Here is a 19,743-nt window from a genome sequence, read left to right as displayed (position 1 = left end):
ATGGCTCCATGTCATCCACTGATACACGGCTCTAAGGCAACTTAAATTTGTGAGTTTCCAATGTCTTTGGGGCTTTCCAGTTTAAGGAGTATTTGTGCTTCATCTGCATAGTTATAACATGTGAGGTGAAATTGATCAATGCTGGTAATGACTTCATGTAAATGTTAAAAAGCATGGGTGAGATGATAGAGGCTTGTGGTGTTAAAACAGGCCTCAGCTCTGCCCGCTAGTGCAAGGGTTCGCCCTTCTGTGTACACAAGTCCTTGGACTAGGAAAGAAGTTGGCACCGAAACTGGAAAACAAAGTACAAGTATTTATTAAACCTTGCGAGGTGGTGATACAATTCGAACGGCACCCTTTGGTACCGCAAGAAGGTAGCACACGGGACAAAGACCGCGTGCTTTATTTATACCCACACAGTGGTCAAGGAAAAAGCGGTACAAGACACAAGAGCATGGTTTCATGTACATATAAGGTAATATTGGAACACACAATCGATCAGTGGGAGGAGCTAGCAGACTTGGGGTTCTCAGCTAACACATTCCAATCTCAGACTGACCAGAAACAGATGTGGACCCTAACGGTCAGCGGCGAAGCACAAAGAAGCTAATAATAGCCTGTTGCTGGGCAGGTTTGAAGGCCATAGGCAGTGATGTAGGACAAAGCATGTGGTCATCACGAGGCAACATGTGGCAGCTAAAATGGCCGCCGCAAATACAAAAGGGAGTTTCATCCCAAGCCAACTTAACAGCGAATACGAAATTTAGAGCAATTATAATAACACATATGTTTTTTACTAACGTTCAACCCGACAATGACTAATTTTCCACAGTCGACCCTTTTAACGTTAGTCAAAGACATATGCCCAATTTGGATAATTTGAATTCTCATCATGTACATCTATACACATCATTTCAGCAACTTCCTTATCTAGGGTCTTCTGTAGTTTAGCAGCATTATGTTTGGACGGGATACAAGCAGTTATACACATGGTACATAACATTGGACCACAATGAATACACATACAACAAGAAAAGATAAATGCAATAATAATACATAATGCAGTCGGCAGTTTCCAACCCCAAGCAGAAACTAATGACCAAAACCATCCTGCAAAAGTCCAGCTCCCATTTTCAACATGAATATTTGTAGCTATTTTATGCAGTTTCAAAATGGCATCATATACAGAAGATGAATTATCTGGGATAAAAATGCAACAACTGCTACCGATAATTTTACATGCTCCTCCTCTGTCTGCCAGCATGACATCTAACACCATCCTATTTTGAAGGGTAACAACCCTAGCAAATTGTAATTCCTCAGTAATGTTACTAAGGGCTACAGTAGTTTCATTGGTCACCTCTTCCACAACTCTAGTCAACCGTCAAATTTTCCTACTGTTTAATGCCGCCCCCACAAAAGAAAACAAACCTAAATTGAAATCTACATATTGCTGTAAACTAGTGTCTGTTTGGTCAATGTCATCAATGTTCACCGCTCTCTTGTAACGGTTTATTGTAATGTTCTTAAACAGTTTGAAGTCTCGATGATATGTAGCAGGAGCCAGAAAAACAGGGGGCAACAGAAATGACACATAACAACTCCCAGACCACCCTTTTGGTAATCTGTAATAACCATGATTTCCATATACTAGATATGTATTATGTGAGGCTAGAAACAAACTATCATTAGCATCATCCAATTTTAATACAGTAACACATTCACTGTCTCCGACTGGGATACTTCCAGCACTTTGCACACAGAGATCTCCTTTTGTCCGTGTAACAGTAATTACAGATTCATTGTTCGTAGTAGAGTCTCTCGTGTGGGTGAAAACATATGGCGTTGAAGCATTATCTGGTCGATATTCTTCCCATTCCCATATAGTTCCATTCGCTTGAGGATACCCATGTTTATCTAGATAACAGTCTTTATTCAATCGGAAAAGAAGTCCACCTACAGCAGGTTTCCTGGATGCAAAAAGAAGAGTATACCCAGCTCGACAAGAACCATTATGTGAAAAGGGAAGTGGAATAAATGGTGTTCCACCTCTCTTCTGATGTGCCGGAAGCATGCCACATACCCAGCAATTAGTCATATTCGTTGCATATGTATTATTAAAATAGGACTCTCGATGTTTCTGTTCATGATACGGAAGAGTAAAATGCTGATGCTCCTCAGGAACAGGAGTGGTAGACACTACAAAAAGCTGTCGAGCCGGAATCATCATCTCAACAGACCAGGCTATTACTGCCAAAATTAGTAATCCAACAAAAACACCTATTACACTCAGTATCTTATCCCTAACGGATATCATAGTAACCAAAGTTAATAGTCTCTAAGAACACTACAAAAAATACAAAAAGAAAAATAGTCAATGAGCTCTTCGCCTAAGAGGGTAGACGTTATTTTCTTCACCAAAGATCAAGACAGGTGTCACTACACTAAGCAGGGCTGATCCCCCTCCCTTGTCATATTGGCATTCCGTTCCCACTACCCCAGGCAGTTGCTCAACCAGTCTCGCACAAAAATTAAAACAACTACAGATCACTTTCGTGGCCTCAGATGGTATCGCGTTTTTCCAGAAGTCGTCTGGTCCAAGAAGAACTCCTCAACCTCGTTAGGTGATACAGCAGGGCCCTTGTTCGCAGTCAGAATCTCCTGGTGATCAGTCAGCACAGCTTGTTCCACCAAGGCCGGCAATACCTTGCGACAATGGGTGCCATGCACCCAGTTCTTCTTGTTCGTGACTCGCACTGCTGTTCTTGTTGCGAGAAGAACCTGTTCCGGTCCACGCCACCTCGGCTCCAAGCTGTTAGATCTCTCAAAGACTTTTACCATAACGAAGTCACCAGGACGTAGCTCGTGGCCTTCACCTTCAGATTTATCAGGGAGCGCTTCTCGGACCTGCTGATGAATAGAAACCAAACTGTCAGTTAACTGTGCCAAATAGTCATTCATTAAGACACAAGGTATATCATTCAAAGAACTTGGCTTCGGAACTCCCCAAATATTCATCGAACGCCCAAAAACCACCTCATACGGGGTAAGACCCATCCTGGTATGAGGTATTGATCTAATGGGCATCAGAGCCAATGGCAACGCATCTGGCCAAGTTAAGCGCGTGGAGGCTTGAATTTTCGCAATTTTCAATTTTAGAGTAGCATTATACCTCTCCACCAATCCTGCCGATTGTGGGTGGAACACAGCGTGGAACATCTGCCTGATTCCCAATCCCTTCAAAACATACTTGATAACCTCCCCAACAAAATGGGGTCCGTTATCATTCCATAGGAGTTGACAGACACCGAATCTTGGGAAAAATTCCTTCAATAGCACCTTAGCAGTAGTAATAGCAGTATTATCTTTCGTGGGGTATGCCTCAATCCATTTGCTGAAAGCACAAACCACCACCAGAACATACTTCAGGCCATTACATCGCTCTAGCTGAATATAATCCATTTGCAGGACTTCAAAAGGTGCAGTCGGTGTAGCAAAACCTCCAGACGGAACTCTTGTTCCTTTTCCAGGATTGTACTGCAAACAAGTCAGGCAGGAGTTAACTACTCTTTTCGCTGTACTAGCAATCTCAGGATGCTCCCAAACTTGCGTAAGCATTTTCGTTATTGCGGAAGCTCCAACATGTGCTAGTCCATGTGCCATCTGAACCATGGGCTGTACAAAAGCTGTAGGCAGCTTCCATCTGTCCATCATTTTATTCCTCCAACAACCCTCATCATCCAATTCTCCTTCTTCAGACCATTTCTCACGTTCCTTATCAGAGGCTGTCCTCTGTATCTCTCGTACCTCCTGTCTAGCATCATGCCATCTCTCAGCCTGCGACTTCACTACATACATAGCAGTAGTGCTTCAGTGTGCCGCAGTCTCTCGTGCTACATGATCTGCAAAGGCATTTCCTTGTCCAACCTTGTCTGTCACTTTCTTGTGCGCACTACACTTCACTATGGCTACTTTCTTCGGACATGTCAATGCAGTCAAGAGATTTTGCACTAATTCTCCATGCATTATCTGCATTCCGTGAGAAGTCAAAAAGCCTCTTTCCTTCCAGAGCAGGCCAAAATCATGCGCTACTCCAAAGGCATAGCGGCTATCTGTATAAATGTTCACACATAAACCGGCACTAAGCTCACATGCTCGTGTCAGAGCTATCAATTCAGCTGCCTGCGCTGACCTTTGCGGTATGCGAGCTGTCTCTACCACTGTCTCAAGTGTGGTTATTGCATACGCAGCTGACGTTGTGCCATCAGGTAATTTCAAGCAGGACCCATCAACCCACAACTCGCCGTCCACATCCGAAATAGGCGTATCTTGTAGATCAATGCGACCCTTTGTCTGTTCCTCAGTCAAGAATATACAGTCATGCGTTTCTTGTGACTGAGGCTGAGTAGCTGGGTATGGCAACAAAGTGGCTGGGTTCAAAGTTGCACATCTCTTTAGTGTAATGTGAGGCACTAGCAGTGTCAGTTCGTATCCTGTCAGACGCGCACTGGTTAAATGCTGCGTCTTAGTCTGATTCAAAAGAGAATCAACAGCATGGGGTACTAACACTAACAGTTTGTGTGACAACACTATTCCCTCACCCTGGCGGATTGATACAGCTGTCGCTGCAACTGAGCGAAAATACCCAGGCAATGCTCTAGCAACGGGGTCAAGTAACGCTGAAAAGTACGCACAAGGGCGTTGTTTATCGCCGTGTAGCTGAACTAAAACCGACAAAGCGCAACCATCTTTCTCATGCACGTATAATGTAAAAGGCTTTGTGTAGTCTGGTGTACCTAACACTGGTGCTGAACAAAGTGCTTGTCGTAACTGCTGAAAAGCGTTTTCACATTCGTCTGTCCATGGGAGGGGTACTGGAGTGTCTTTCGTCAAAAGCGCTAACAAGGGCTTAACAATGTGTGAGAAACCCAAAATCCATTGCCTACAAAAGGAAGTAAGGCCCAAGAATGCACGCACACCTTTCTGTGTGGTAGGGACTGGTGTGTCTAAAATGGCTTGTATACGATCTGATGTCAATGCACACCCCTCCTTAGACAAAAGGTGACCTAAGTAGGTTACCTTGGGTCTACAATTTTGCAGCTTTTTCCTAGATACCTTATGATGATGCAGAGCAAGGAAAGAAAGCAGGGACAGTGTACATTCCTCGCATTGTTCAGGGGTGTCGGCCGCCAACAGGATGTCATCGACATATTGAATAAGGGCCACACCCTTCGGTAAGACAAAAGAATCAAGTTCTCTTTTCAATGCTTGGCTGTAAATACTGGGACTTTCAGTATAGCCCTGAGGAATTCGACAAAATCTGTACGATCGGTTGTTCAAAGTGAAACCGAACAGGTACCGACTGTCAGGATGAATTGGAATTGAAAAGAAAGCGTTTTTCAAATCGATTACAGAGAATGTGGTAGCAGTCGGGGGGACCAAAGTAAGGAGAGTAGTGATGTCGGAAACCACAGGATATTGAGGTATTACTATCTTGTTGACCTCCCTTAAATCAATAATAAATCGATAGACACGCGAATCCGTATCTCTTTTCAAAACTGGAAGAATCAGGCTGTTACAGACATTAAATGGGACTTCCTCCACAACACCCACTCTGATCAGGTCATGTACAATATGGACCAATGCTTCCTCACCCTCCTGTGAAATCTTATACTGTGGCAGGCGGGGCAGCACCGCACCCTCCTTAACACTGATCTGAACCGGGGGAATAATCATTTGACCCACATCAGTATCTGACGTAGCCCATAGACTTCTCGGGAGAGAGGATAAAGCAACCTCCTCCTGCACAACACACATCCTATTATTTTCAGGGTAGTTATCATTCAACACCACGCGTACTTCTTCAGGGGGGGCAGCGTATGGTAGCTCTGAAATATTTTAACATATCCAATCCTACAATATTGTCAGGCGTATTTTGGGAAAGCAAAAACGGACATGATGCACTGAATTTTGCAATGCGTAGGGAAAGTGGCTGGGATAATGGGCTAAGGGAAGATGTTCCATCGAACCCTATCGAAGTAATAGTCGTGCCAGACAGGGGAGCCCTCGGAACCAATTGCTGAGATAGGGCGCTACGAGTAGCTCCCGTATCAACCAGAAACCGATCAGTAGTACCCAAAACGTGCGCTGTAACATAGGGACCCGCCTGATCTACTGGAACTTCAAACGATTCCTTACCCCATCCTACGCAATCCTATGCATGAGCGGAGTCGTAAAACTCCGACTGATCGGAATCGGAAATTTGACACTGGTTTCGTCTATCAAAGGCATTCTGACCATTCTGCACACGAGCATTCACATCAAACCGAGCACGATCATTCGCTCCCCTAAATCCAGCAAATCCCGAACGAGTTCTCATCTGACCTCGCCCACGTGACATATGCTGAGCACGCACCGGACACTCATTCATCCAATGACCCATCTGCTTACAATACGCACATTGGTTAACATGCAAATCCGTACGAGTGTAAGGGACATTCGAAAATCCTTTACGCCCTCTATCGTAACCTCGATCATATGTCCTGTCAGGACCCCTAGACGGTGGTCCGTAAACCTGTGCTAACATAACTTTCGTCTTCAAGTTTTTGCTCTTCTTATCCTCGCTATTTTTAGCTTCTAGTTCCTGTCGTTCGTAATACTGGGCCATAGTCAGAACAGATGCCGGAGACGAAGTAGTCCAAGAGCTCTCACTAGCTTTTAATCGACTGGCCACCTCAGGTAACACGTTGGTAACATATTTATCAACAAACAAATGCCTACCAGTATTGTCCGTCAAAGACTGTCCACTAAAGTCATGAAAGGATTCCTCAAAACGAGTGAAGAAATCTGAAACTGACCTACTTTCTGTTTACAGAACGCTAAAACAGTCCAGTCAATCTTTTTAGGAGGAATAACCGTCTTAAGCTTAGTCAAGATCACTGCAGGAAGCTCTAATATCAACCGATGCAGTTTCTTAGCAGGCTCTCTCTCTAGATCTAAGTTCTCTAGGTCCTTCGAGTCAGCGCCAAGAATAGCGCGGTCATCAGTTTTCCGAACAGTCCCCCACATATCTGGAGGTAAAATTAACCCAAAGAACAAGCCTATGTCCGCTAAAGTCATAGTACAGGAATTTAAAGCACCCTCAACTTCTTCATAAAATGCAGCCGGATTTTTACGCGGGTCAGGCAGTGCTGCTTTAAGCGCCATTACGTCTGCTCTATTCCATGGAGTATATACCCAATTATAAATGAAATAGCCCTTAGCATCAACCGAAGATTTATCATCACTATCTCCCGCCCCTTTAGGAGGAACATACAAGGCGCGGCTTCCCGCATCGGTTTCATTTGGAGCGGTAATATCTTATCTGTCACGTAAATAGGAGTCTGCTTCTCTGCAGTCTGTTGGGGCTGCGGATCAGTCTCCAACCGTCGTTTCTGCTCTCTTAAGACGTTGGCTTCGTCACGTATCTTAATCAGTCGTCTAATCGTGTCGCTCACCTGGGGGAAAACAAAAGAGCCATCACGGAACTGTTTATGATCATTAGCTATGTCATCTGGCTCAAGCGTGGCAGAGTATTTTCGAAACAAAGCAGCAACTTCATCAGCGAACGTAGAAGTAAAATACAACTGTTCTTTCTCCGACCAATCTTTCAAGAGAGACAAGACAGTAGCGGCAGAATCGTCATTACGTAATACTGTACGAGCAATATGCCGAATCTCAGCTGAACGAGCAGCAGATAACATAGATCGAGTATCTTGTGTTTTACCACAGTCCGTATCAGAGTCTCCATCACCTTTCTCCGGAGCGGACGGGACGGCATACGGAGGCGGAGATCGATCTAATAATGAAAAATCATCTTGCGGTTTATTAAGGACAGGATAGAGAGGCTGTCGGACAGGGTACTGGCCGGCTACTTGTAACCAACGCTCTTTCTCCTCTCGGTCCTTGCGTGCCTTCTCTTCTTTTCTTCGTAATTCCCGCTCTTTCTCATACTCAGTCTTTCGCTGTTCCTTCTCAAGCAATGCTTGTGCACGCTTCTCCTGCTGTCGCACCTCTTTCTCCCACATACGCAAACACTCAAACATATTGTGTCTAGACTTACGCTCAAACATACATCGCTCCACATACCCAATCTTTCGTGCATCAAACGAACCATACAGTGGCCATCATACCTCAGGATCTTTCTTAGTGTATCTGTGCCACAATGTGCTGTACATTATGGCAGAGAAACCGTGCTTTAAATACATTTCCCTATTCGGCGTCCCTTCCGGGGGAGCCGGCTGTGATTCCTCTAGTCGCAGATTGGAACCATTACAGAAGCAGCACAACTTTCGAAGTGCGCTAAAAACAGGCATGTCAGGAATAATGCAAAATATGCAAAATTATATATAAAAGAGCACTTACGGTACTTTCTTAGTACATTGCGCCACTCAGATCACAAAATAAACAATTGAAGAAATGTCTTCACATGCCCGCCTATATGAGTTGCAACACATATATCCAGATACAGATTTCAGATTCAGATATAGATTCAGAGACTAGTCTATTCAGATACAGATACAGATATGCCACCATAAGGGGGCAACCAGAAACCCACGGGAGGTGCTGCAAAAACGGCTCTTACCAATCGTAGGCTGTCCAGAAACCGACTGCCAAGTTCTAAATTCGACCCAACGGTCACTGCACGGCAGACCCACAGAAGAGATCTCAGTTGAGGACCGGCGCCACCTGGATGGTCAGATCGGAAAGAAAGGAAAGATCGCCTCAGATACCAAGACACAGGTCTCCTCTGGCAGCTTACGCGTCCTCGGCGAGATTCCAGACCTTCGTCACGACCAATCCTTTGGGCATCCGAGTCGCCGATGAGCCCCACGTGACAGGCGCCAATTTGTTAAAACAGGCCTCAGCTCAGCCCGCTAGTACAAGGGTTCGCCCTTCTGTGTACACAAGTCCTTGGACTAGGAAAGAAGTTGGCACCAAAACTGGAAAACAAAGTACAAGTATTTATTAAACCTCGCGGGGTGGTGATACAATTCGAACGGCACCCTTTGGTACCGCAAGAAGGTAGCACACGGGACAAAGACCGCGTGCTTTATTTATACCCACACAGTGGTCAAGGAAAAGGCGGTACAAGACACAAGAGCATGGTTTCATGTGCATATAAGGTAATATTGGAACACACAATCGATCAGTGGGAGGAGCTAGCGGACTTGGGGTTCTCAGCTAACACATTCCAATCTCAGACTGACCAGAAGCAGATGTGGACCCTAACGGTCAGCGGCGAAGCACAAGGAAGCTAATAATAGCCTGTTGCTGGGCAGGTTTGAAGGCCATAGGCAGTGACGTAGGACAAAGCATGTGGTCTTCACGAGGCAACACGTGGCAGCTAAAATGGCCGCCGCAAATACAAAATGGAGTTTCATCCCAAGCCAACTTAATAGCGAATACGAAATTTAGAGCAATTATAATAACACATAATATGTTTTTACTAAAGTTCAACCCGAATATGACTAATTTTCCACAGTGGGACCCCTGATTTTGTAAAGTACGGTTTGGATGAGAAAGGGAGGGGGTATGGACGACATTTAGTTCTGTTTTGACGGTAAGATGTGATGCAGTCAAGAGCAATTCCCTCTATGCCAGCTTCGTAAAGTCTCAGTATTTGAGTGTCATAGCCAACCGCATCAATGGCAGCTGACTGGTCCAAGAGAAGTAGGGGAGCAACCCTATTCCGGTCAACTGTGTTCTTAAGGTCATCCTTGATGGCAATGAGTACAGATTATATATCTCTTCCTGGGTGGAATCCTGTTTTGAAGTCTGAAAATATGTAATTATCTTCAATGAATTGTGACATCTGGGTGAATGCTGCTCTTTTTATCAGTTTGCCTAGGAAAGATCCATTTGTAATCGGTCTGTAGTTGTCAGGGTTAAGTGGTCCAGGTTTGTTTTCTTTAGTAATGGGCGTATGTATGACTTATTTAGATCTTCTGGAAATATTCCAGTAGTTAAGGAATTGTTGATGATTCTTCTTACTGGTGTGGAAGCAGAGAGAATGTTCTTGAAAGTTTGTAGTGGCCATGGGTTAGAAGGGCTGCTGCGTGGTTTTAGGTGTGTTGTTTTATGTTGGGAAGCAACCAAATGGTGGCCTGACCATGTGCCTGGAGCAATTGTTTGAAAGGTAACTAGTTCTGTATTTGCAAAAATGACATCTAGGATATACAGTGAAGTGTGTGGGGTTGTGGACGAACTGATGTAGGTTCAGAGTGTCTAGGCCTGTGATGATTGTTTCTGGATGGGGCATATTGGGTTTGTCAAACCAAATGTTTAGGTCACCAAGAGTGCATAGATTGAAGTGTAGTGTTATACTGTTTGAAACTGTGTCTAGAGGGTGTTTGGGAATGTTGCATTGCTAGGTGGAGGTCTGTAAAGGAGCAGAAAGTTACAGGAGGACGATGGTGTAGGGCTACATCTGATAAAGAGGGCCTCACTACCTTGCCTGGAGACATTGTAAGTTTTAGTAATATTTAATTTTGTTTGATTACAACAGCTTGGCCCCTCCTCTTTTGCCTATACGATTGTGTGTTAAAGTTTGATAGCCTATAGGATCTGCTTCAAGCAACACTGAGCCATGTCATCTCCCAATCATGATTCAGCTATGAAGAGTAAGTCAGATTGTATGTCAGTGAGAAGGTCATAGATGTGATGCTTATTTTTTGAGAGTGATCAAGCATTTATTAGTATGCAGTTTAGAGAATATGCTTTGGCGATGGTATGACTGTTTTGTACAAGATTGAGCAGTGTTTAGTGGGACTATAGCTGGTGTGTCCTTAGCGCTGGCATTAGATGTATGAGGATAACAGTAGTGTAGTTGTTTTGTATTGTATTCCTCGCAGCAGACCAGGATAGCATTTTGATGAGTCTTCTTGTGTAGGTGGTGGAGATGATGATTGGGAATGCATTGTCACAGATTCCTTGGGTGAATCTGAGACGGCGCAGCTGGTTCATAATTAATGGGAACAGGATTCTTGTTTCAAGGCCCACTGGAGGGCAATAATTGGTCCTGGAAATGGTTTAGAAGGCACACAAAGCCACTGGAGGCTAAAGACTCTCTGAAATAACTACATGTTCCGGCGTGCACTGCGCAAGGTAACTTATTGAAAGGCACACCTGAGGAACTATGGGTGCAGAGGAATGGTGGTGCAGGCAAACTGCCTTTGAAGAAAGAGCTCGTAAGCTCTGAAATGCGTCAGGCAGCAGGACAGAAATAATCGGAGCAACAATGCCTGTTCCTTTGAATGAAAAGATTTTGTTAAATCACCAGCTGTAGGAGTGCGTGTCTAAATGCAGGGACGAGTTTTTGATGATATATATATATATATATATGTATGTATCATCAATATATATATATATGTGTGTGTGTGTGTATATACACACACACACTTTCCCTACTGTTGCACTGGGAAATTTAAGTTTTTAAGATTTTTAAATAGTGTAATGTTTTAATTTATAATAGATTTTTTTTATTAGCTTTTATGTTATTGGTATATATATATATATATATATATATATATATATGTATATATATATATATATATATATATATATATATATATACCAATAACATAAAAGCTAATATATTATCTTGTGGCTGACGAGGGGTTCCCCAAATGACTATCTTCTCGGCAGCAGCACGAGGTATTTTCACATGGATTTTGCAGCATTAAGGGGAGGAATTGTGCAATGCCATAGAAGTGCCCATGTCGGGGTACTGGGGAAATAGCGACATCTGCCATACCATTGGCACAAGAATGACCAATCCATTTCCTTCTCTCAGTGACTGCACCAAATGGGAATCGATCTACCAGTTGAAAAGTACTGATGTGAATGTGCTGTTGATTTTGTTTTAAAGCGAGTAGAAGAAGGCAGAACGCCGAAACGCGTCCTCGCTAAATAAAGAACTGGTGCCCCGCGAGTGCTGCATGTTTTCTTTTGAAGGCAGGAGCTTGTATTTTACAAATGGACCCACTTCCATTTTAGCATGCAACCGTCACAAGAGTGCATTAAGCGCCGAAGTGGACCTTGGAGCAGGAGTGTTGTAAGGCGCTATGCACCACCATGAGGAACTGTGATGGTAACGTCAACATGGTCGTCAGTCATACAGACTGATGGGGACACGGATATCTACAGACCCCCACGCTATCTAACATCGTGGCTGACGAGGGGTTCCCCAAATTAATATCTTCTCGGCAGCTGCACAAGGTATTTTCACATGGATTTTGCAGCATTAAGGGGAGGAACTGTGCAATGCCATAGAAGTGCCCATGTCGGGGTACTGTGTGGAATAGCAGCATCTGGCATACCATTGGCACAAGATAGACAAATCCGTTTCCTTCCACCAGTGACTGCACCCAATGGGCATCGATCTACCAGTTGAAAAGTACTGATGTGAATGTACTGTTGATTTTGTTTTAAAGCGAGCAGAAGAAGGCAGAACGCCGAAATGAGTCCTCGCTAAATAAAGAACTGGTGCCCCGCGAGTGCTGCATGTTTTCTTTTGAAGGCAGGAGCTTGTATTTTAAGTTCAAGTTCAAGAATTTGTATAGCGCACTACTCACCCAGAGGGTCTCAAGGCGCTTGAGGGAGGGTGGGTGCATTACTTATCGAAAAGCCAGGTTTCTAGCTGTTTTCTGAAGGAGAGGTGGTTCTGTGTAAGGCGGAGATGAGTGGGGAGAGAGTTCCAGGTTTTGGCCGCTAAGTGGGAGAAGGATCTTCCTCCCATGGTGGATTTATGGATACGCGGAATTGCGGCGAGGGCTTGATTGGACGATCGTAGTTGGCGGGTGGGTGTGTAGAAGGACAGTCGTGTGTTGAGGCATTCGGGTCCTAGGTCGTAGAGGGCCTTGTGTGCGTGGGTGAGGAGACGGAACGTTATTCTCTTGTTGACGGGAAGCCAGTGGAGTTCTTTCAGGTGACCGGAAATATGAGCTTGACGAGGGATGTCCAGTATGAGTCTGGCTGAGGCGTTTTGGATGCGTTGAAGTTTTTTCTGTAGTTTGGCTGTGGTTCCTGCGTAAAGGGTATTTCCATAATCTAGTCAGCTAGTGACCAGTGCGTGGGTGACTGTCTTTCTTGTTTCGGTGGGGATCCAACGAAAGATTTTTTTGAGCATGCGTAGGATGTTGAAGAATGAGGATGAGACGGCATTGACTTGTCTGGTCATCGAGAGGGAGGAGTCTAGGATGAAGCCCAGGTTACGTGCGTGATCTGTAGGTATGGGTGCAGTGCCCAGGGCCGGAGGCCACCATGAGTCGTCCCAGGCAGAGGGGGATGATCCTAAGATGAGGACCTCTGTTTTGTCCGAGTTTAGTTTTAAGCGGCTGGTCTTCATCCATTCGGCTACTTCTTTCATTCCTTCGTGTAGATTGGTTTTGGCGGTGTTTGGGTCTTTGGTGAGTGAGAGGATCAGCTGGGTGTTTTCTGTGTAGGAGATGATGTTGAGGTTGTGTTGGTGCGCGATGGATGCTAGGGGACTCATGTAAACGTTGAAGAGGGTGGGGCTGAGTGATGATCCTCGTGGTACCCCGCAGATGACTTCGGTGGCCTCTGATTTGAATGGGGGGAGGCGGACTCTCTGGGTTCTTCCGGCGAGGAACGAGATGATCCAGTCTAGAGCTTTTCCTTGTATTCCGATGTTGCTGAGGCGTTGTATAAGGGTGCTATGACAGACTGTGTCGAAGGCTGCGGAAAGGTCGAGTAGGATGAGGGCAGCTGTTTCTCCGTTGTCCAGTAGCGTTCGGATGTCGTCTGTAGCAGCGATGAGGGCGGTTTCGGTGCTGTGTTTGGCTCGGAAGCCGGACTGGGAGGGGTCGAGGGAGTTATTGGATTCAAGGAAGGCGGCGAGCTGAGTATTGACAGCTTTCTCAATGACTTTGGCAGGAGTGAGATGGGGCGGTAGTTCTTAAGTTCAGAGGGGTCTGCTGTGGTTTTTTCAGAAGGGCGCTGAGTTCGGCATGCTTCCAGCTTTCCGGGAAGGTAGCGGAGTTGAAGGAACAGTTGATGACGTTGCGGAGATGGGGTGCGATGATGGAGGCTGCTTTGTTGAAAATGTGGTGGGGACATGGGTCGGTTGGCGATCCTGAGTGGATGGAGTTCATCAGGCAGATGGTGTCTTCAGTGGTGATTGGGTTCCAGGCGCAAAGGGTGTGCGAATGCTGTATTGGTTCGGGGGTGGGTGGAGTGGTCTGTTCTTCGGACTGGTTTTCAAAGCTGTTGTGTATGTCGGCGATTTTGTTGTGGAAGAAGGCGGATAAAAAGTCGCAGAGGTCTTGGGAGGGAGTGATGTCGTTGGTGCCGGCAGTGGGGTTGGTAAATTCTTTGACGATGTTGAATAGTTCCTTGCTGTTGTGGGCGTTGTTGTCGAGTCGATCCTTGAATGCTGATTTCTTGGTGGATCGGATCAGTTGGTGGTGTTTGCGGGTGGCATCCTTGAAGGTGGTCAGGTTATCAGTGGTTGGGTTTTTTCTCCAGGTTTTCTCAAGGGTACGACATAACTTCTTGGATTTCTTAAGGTCATCGTTGAACCAGGGGGCCTTTTTGCAGCCTTGTTTGATCTGGTGGGTTTTCAAAGGTGCTAATTCGTCAGCGCTGTGGGTGATCCATTGTGTGAGTTTGGTGGCAGCTTGGTTTGGGTCCGATGATATGGCAGGAGGGTTATGGTTGAGCGATGTGAAGAGTTGGTCGGTGGTAATTTTGTTCCAGTTTCTTCTTCGGTCCAGGCGCGGACGGGCGTAGACGGGCTTACCTTTGGCGCACCTTCGGCGCGCATGGGGCGCGAACGCTGCGCGCAGATGCATCTGTCATAAGTGGATGGTGGAGGGGCGAGGGAGGGTCAGCTGGGAGGCGGGTGCGGGGTGGAGGTCCGAGCAGGGATGCACAACAACAAACTACAAGATGGCAGCAGGCCAAAAAACGAAACTGGATTGGGGCACAACCTGAGGACAACGCTATGCAATAATGCAAATAAATAATCTAATCAAAAGGCACAATGCGATTCTACTGACTGCGCGTTTTTTAAATATAGCGCTGCGGTAGTTAAATTCACACGGCAGCAGACAGGCACTATAAAGCGCGTATTCGAGGCTCAATTGATTGAATATTAAACAGGCAGCAGTGAAATAATAGCAATGCGAGTAAAGGCAAGCTGGCAATGCGCTGGTAGTGTGAGGCGCTACGATACCACAGCAGTCGGTGCGAGGAGCTGCGTGGGGAGCGACCGCTTCTGGAAGACTCAGGACGGTCACAGAGAAGATGTCGGAGGGTATGGCCTGTAGTATCAGTCGGAGGGAGGATCAGCTGGGAGGCGGGGTGGGGTGGAGGTCCGGGCAGGGATGCACAACAACAAACTACAAGATGGCAGCAGGCCAAAAAAACGAAAATGGATTGGGGCACAACCTGAGGACGACGCTATGCAATAATGCAAATTGTATATGTATATATATATATATATATATATATATATGTGTATATATATATATATATATGTGTATATATATATATATATACATATATACATATACATACATATACATACATACAACTATGGCTGAGGTGGATCCCAATATCGTGCTTTAAATTTTCACCTGGATTCGCGGTAGCTCTGCGTATCCGGCTAAAATGTTTTAAAAAACCTACGTGCAGTTTGCCGCCCTTTGTTTAATTAAGCCCCCGGGTGGGCCAGGTCCCTGCGGCAACAAATATTAATGAAGATGAGGGGCTCCCATGCGGGCCCCCCCAGCCCTGGGGACTGCCACCTACCTGGGGCTGAAAAACTGACATGCTGGGGGCCACGCGGCCCCCGGGATCACCACCTCCTTGGGACCACATGCAAATAAGATGCATGGGGGGGCTCATGCCCCCCCACGCAGCCCTGGGGGCCACCACCTCCCTGGGGTTTTTCAAAGATGGGAGGGGGCAGTGTGGGCCCACCAGGGAGCCTTAGATGGCCCTGGGGACCCCCACCCCCAAGGCCAGCTCCAGCAATGACCCGGGGTGCCCGCTGCCGGGACATTGCAGTTTGCTATGGGATGGCAGGAGCAGTGCATTTTGCATTTCGGTGATGTCATTTGAGATGTCATCAATCATGTCACTGACCAGGTCATGAGCGATGTAATATGTGAGGTCCTAAGCAGTGCATTGCGGGGGGCACAAGTTATAGTTAACTCGGGTAACTAAAACGGCTGAATTTCTCTGGTTTTGTAGGAGTCAAATCTGACCCTAACTATAATTTCTCTGTAACCTTTGTTTTTTTAGTGAATTTCTAAGGGTTTTTTTTTATTCTATTTGCCAACTATAATGTCCTTGTAACCTTTGTTTTTTTCAGTGAATATGTAACTTCACTGTGTAGTTATAGTTATAGTTAAGTCAAACTTTCCATAGGAAGTGCGTTTTTTGCTTTGCTAATAACTTTGGTGCCTTTGACAAAAAAGAAAAGTTCATCGACCTCAGATCCTTCCTGGTAAGTTTCAGGTGAACTGTCAGGCGGGGGGGTTTCCCATGAAATTTCCCATAGGAAATTTTAGACAGCAGTACAGAAGAAACAGCTGAATGGTAGTACACCAAATTTAGCAGAAAGCTAGATCTTTACTTAGAAACCATTCTTTTTGTTTGATTTGGTGTAAATACATTCAACAGTCTTAGAGAAATTAAGGTTAAAAAATTATCGATATCAGATAATGGGTAAAAGGAGGCAGGGTAGGGGTACCTGATCTTTGGCCGTTGCAAAAGACCCCCCCCAGCAGCCAAAATTTGTATTGTTTAGACTGCCGGTCCTACAGTACTCCAGCGGGACCCTTCAAGGCTTCCTCCAAAAGCCTGTAGCACTCAGCGATTCCCAATCCTGTCGTCCTGCATGAGCAAATAAAGCACAGTTTTGTTTTCAAATGTTGGGTGGGTGTTTGTGGGGAGTCGTGCCACCGAAAGAGATTGGCCACCTGTTGGTGGGTTGGGCCGATTGCAGCTGTGCACAGCAGGGGATTGGCTGCCCATTAGGGGGTTGGCTGCAGCACCTGACCCCAGCCCATACCTGCGCCCCCCTCTCGTTGTGCATGGGGGGGGGGGGCGGAGGGGTTGGCAACCCACGGGAGGTTGGGCAAGGCAATCTCCTCTATTAAGCAAAATGGAGTGTCAATCAGCACAAACCTTTCTTTAAGACAACTAACTATTCATGGCAAGCAGATAATTAATTCACTAGTAATAAGCAATCTAGTACAGTTGACCGTTCTGCTTTTATTCCACTCTAGGTACTTTTTGGACTTCTGTTTTATTTCAAAATGAACCTACTGATATACCATTTATAGATGTTCCTTGAGTAAACTTTAGCTAAGGTTGCTTTGTACACATAATGGCTTAACTAACCAAAAACGTAGCTGTTGCCAAGCAACATGCATGACTCAAAACGTGAAAAAATGTATGATAACTATGCAACAAAACTCCCAACTCAGGCATGCATAGCTCATGACCTTTGGCTGTGCACAGTAAAAACTAAGTATAGGCTGTGGCCTGTGGTCATGCTCTGCTCCCATGTTTAATGCCTAAAAACCTCTACTCCCAGCTTTTGGTCATATGCAGCTGGCAGAACTAGACTCCAGCCATCTCTTGTGCTTGCAACTCAACTTTGTCTTCTTTTACCAGATGCCATGGCCTGATCCCACTGAGCATGCCCTTTGACTGTACTCAGCTAGAGTTGTGGCCTTTGTTACTTAGTTGTTGTTCCCCTGAACCCCTGTAAACAACCTTCTGCTGTGTGCAGTGACAGTGGATGCTGGGCATGGCTAACAAGCAAATTCTGCTCAAAATATCTATGTCCTTGATCCCAGGGCACACAGCCCTTGCCCATGCACAGCAGAATGCAATGGGAATCAAACCTCACTAGGACAGTAAAGAAAACAAAACGCAAAAGATATAGAGACCATACGGCAGAAGGGAAGCACTCTCATTTAGGTAGACAGCAAAAGGGTGGAACAAACTTGATGAAAGCAAAATCATTTGTTAAACATTAAACAATCATTGTGTTTTTCCCAACAGTTCCTGAATCGCTGTCCCTTGACCCCCAGTCTGCGAACTCCTACCTGGTCATCTCAGAAGATCGGATCAGTGCTAGATACTCGTATGCCTCACAGCCTTCTCCCGACAGCCTGGAGCACTTTGATTTTTGCCCTAGCGTGCTTGCCTCTGAGAGCTTCTCTTCAGGACGCCACTACTGGGAAGTGGATGTAGGAGACCGACCAGACTGGGAACTGGGCGTGGCAGAGGAGTCTGCCAGCAGAGATGGCTGGATCATCATCACCCCTGAAAATGGCTACTGGACCTTCGGGCACGTGGCCTGCAGCACTGTAGGTGTCTACCTAGACTATGAGATGGACCAACTCTCTTTCTACGATGCAGAGACATCCAGACATCTCCACACACTTGCAGGATCTTTCACCACAAAGCTCCATCCATTCTTTTTCCCTAGTGCGGATTCAAGTGCTAAACCTCTGCGGCTTTTGCACTCCGGTTTTTAAAGGGACATACGCTAGTCAACAAACCAGCATGCACCTTTGTCAACTCAAATTGCTTCCGCTTCTGCACTTGAGCTTGTGGCTAAATATGGACTGTTTAGATCAACCTTAAATCAAGGGAGGCAAATGCCTATCCAAGGACAACCGTGACAATCTGCCAGTCTTATCATTGAAAAAAAAGGGATTACAACCTAATTAGCATGTTCATTTATGCAACTGAATGCAGAAATGTGTACAGAGAAATGTCATTTTAGGTCTGGCTTGATAGCACTGCAAGATATATTGTCACCAATTAATTACCTGTTTTCGCCAAATATATAGAATGGGCTTTAACTCCACCCAGTAGTATTACTCTCACATCAAGCTTTTGGGTGTGCTCATTCGACGTTCTGGGAAGTGTTTTCATTGGAATACACAAAGGACTATTCACATCAGAAAATCATAGTCAATCATGCCACTGTTTGTCATTTCCAGTTCCTTAACTACCATATATGTTCTATATACATAGCAATAATTGTTTACTACTGCTATAGCATTGGTCAAGCCAATATGGTAGGCTTAAAGCGCGAAACAGAATTTGTGCATGCAGTTCAAGCATGTAACATTTGTGCATGCCTGTGTGTGCATGCATTAGCTCATTAAAGTAAGATCTAATGGCTTTGCAAGTGCTTCTTTTTCTTTTGTTTCTCCAGGTGGGAATTATATTTCCTATTGGAGCTATATGTTCTCCTGCACTCCATCAGTTTTGAAGATGTTCTCTTCTCTTTACAACCTGGAAAGTTATTTTCTCTTATCCTTGTCAGGAGTAAACCTCCAACTATTTCCAGTATGGTAACGGGTACAGAAAAATGTGGAAATCCCCACAACTCTTTAGTTTGAACATTGGGATGTTGTCTTATTTTCGAGGATTGCCACACTCTGGAACACCTTCTCCTAGTCGCTGCAGTGGATTTGAGTGCAATATTAAACAATTGGTGGGTATTGGTGCAGAGGAGTAAATTGATTTACAAATGTGCTCATATATTGAACTATTTGCATATGTAAATTGAATTTGCACATGCAGTTAGTTTGATGATTTAGGTTCTCATTGTTTATGCGTAGTGGTGATGCAAGGGTGCGTGGCACATTACCCACACAACAGCATCAAAGAGAACAGTAGCTAAAGATTGCGAACTACAAGTAAGTG

At 45.2% G+C, this 19,743-nt stretch overlaps 1 protein-coding gene across 1 annotated transcript in view; it reads left to right on the top strand.

Moving 5' to 3' along the window:
* The window catches only part of LOC147717734 (nuclear factor 7, brain-like), a 157,042-nt gene extending 137,827 nt beyond the window's left edge, over nt 1–19,215 (top strand). The window contains exon 7 of the mRNA XM_086924513.1: nt 18,082–19,215. Within this exon, the coding sequence (XP_086780639.1) occupies nt 18,082–18,560 (479 nt within the window). The 3' untranslated portion in view covers nt 18,561–19,215. The remainder of the gene's footprint in view (nt 1–18,081) is intronic.
* Nucleotides 19,216–19,743: the final 528 nt, after the last annotated feature.

This window comes from Lissotriton vulgaris, chromosome 5 (genome assembly GCF_964263255.1).
Source record: "Lissotriton vulgaris chromosome 5, aLisVul1.2, whole genome shotgun sequence".
Classification (NCBI taxonomy): Eukaryota; Metazoa; Chordata; class Amphibia; order Caudata; family Salamandridae; genus Lissotriton; species Lissotriton vulgaris.
The sequence above is the reverse complement of the archived record's forward strand: the minus strand, read 5'-3'. Positions and strand labels throughout refer to the sequence as shown.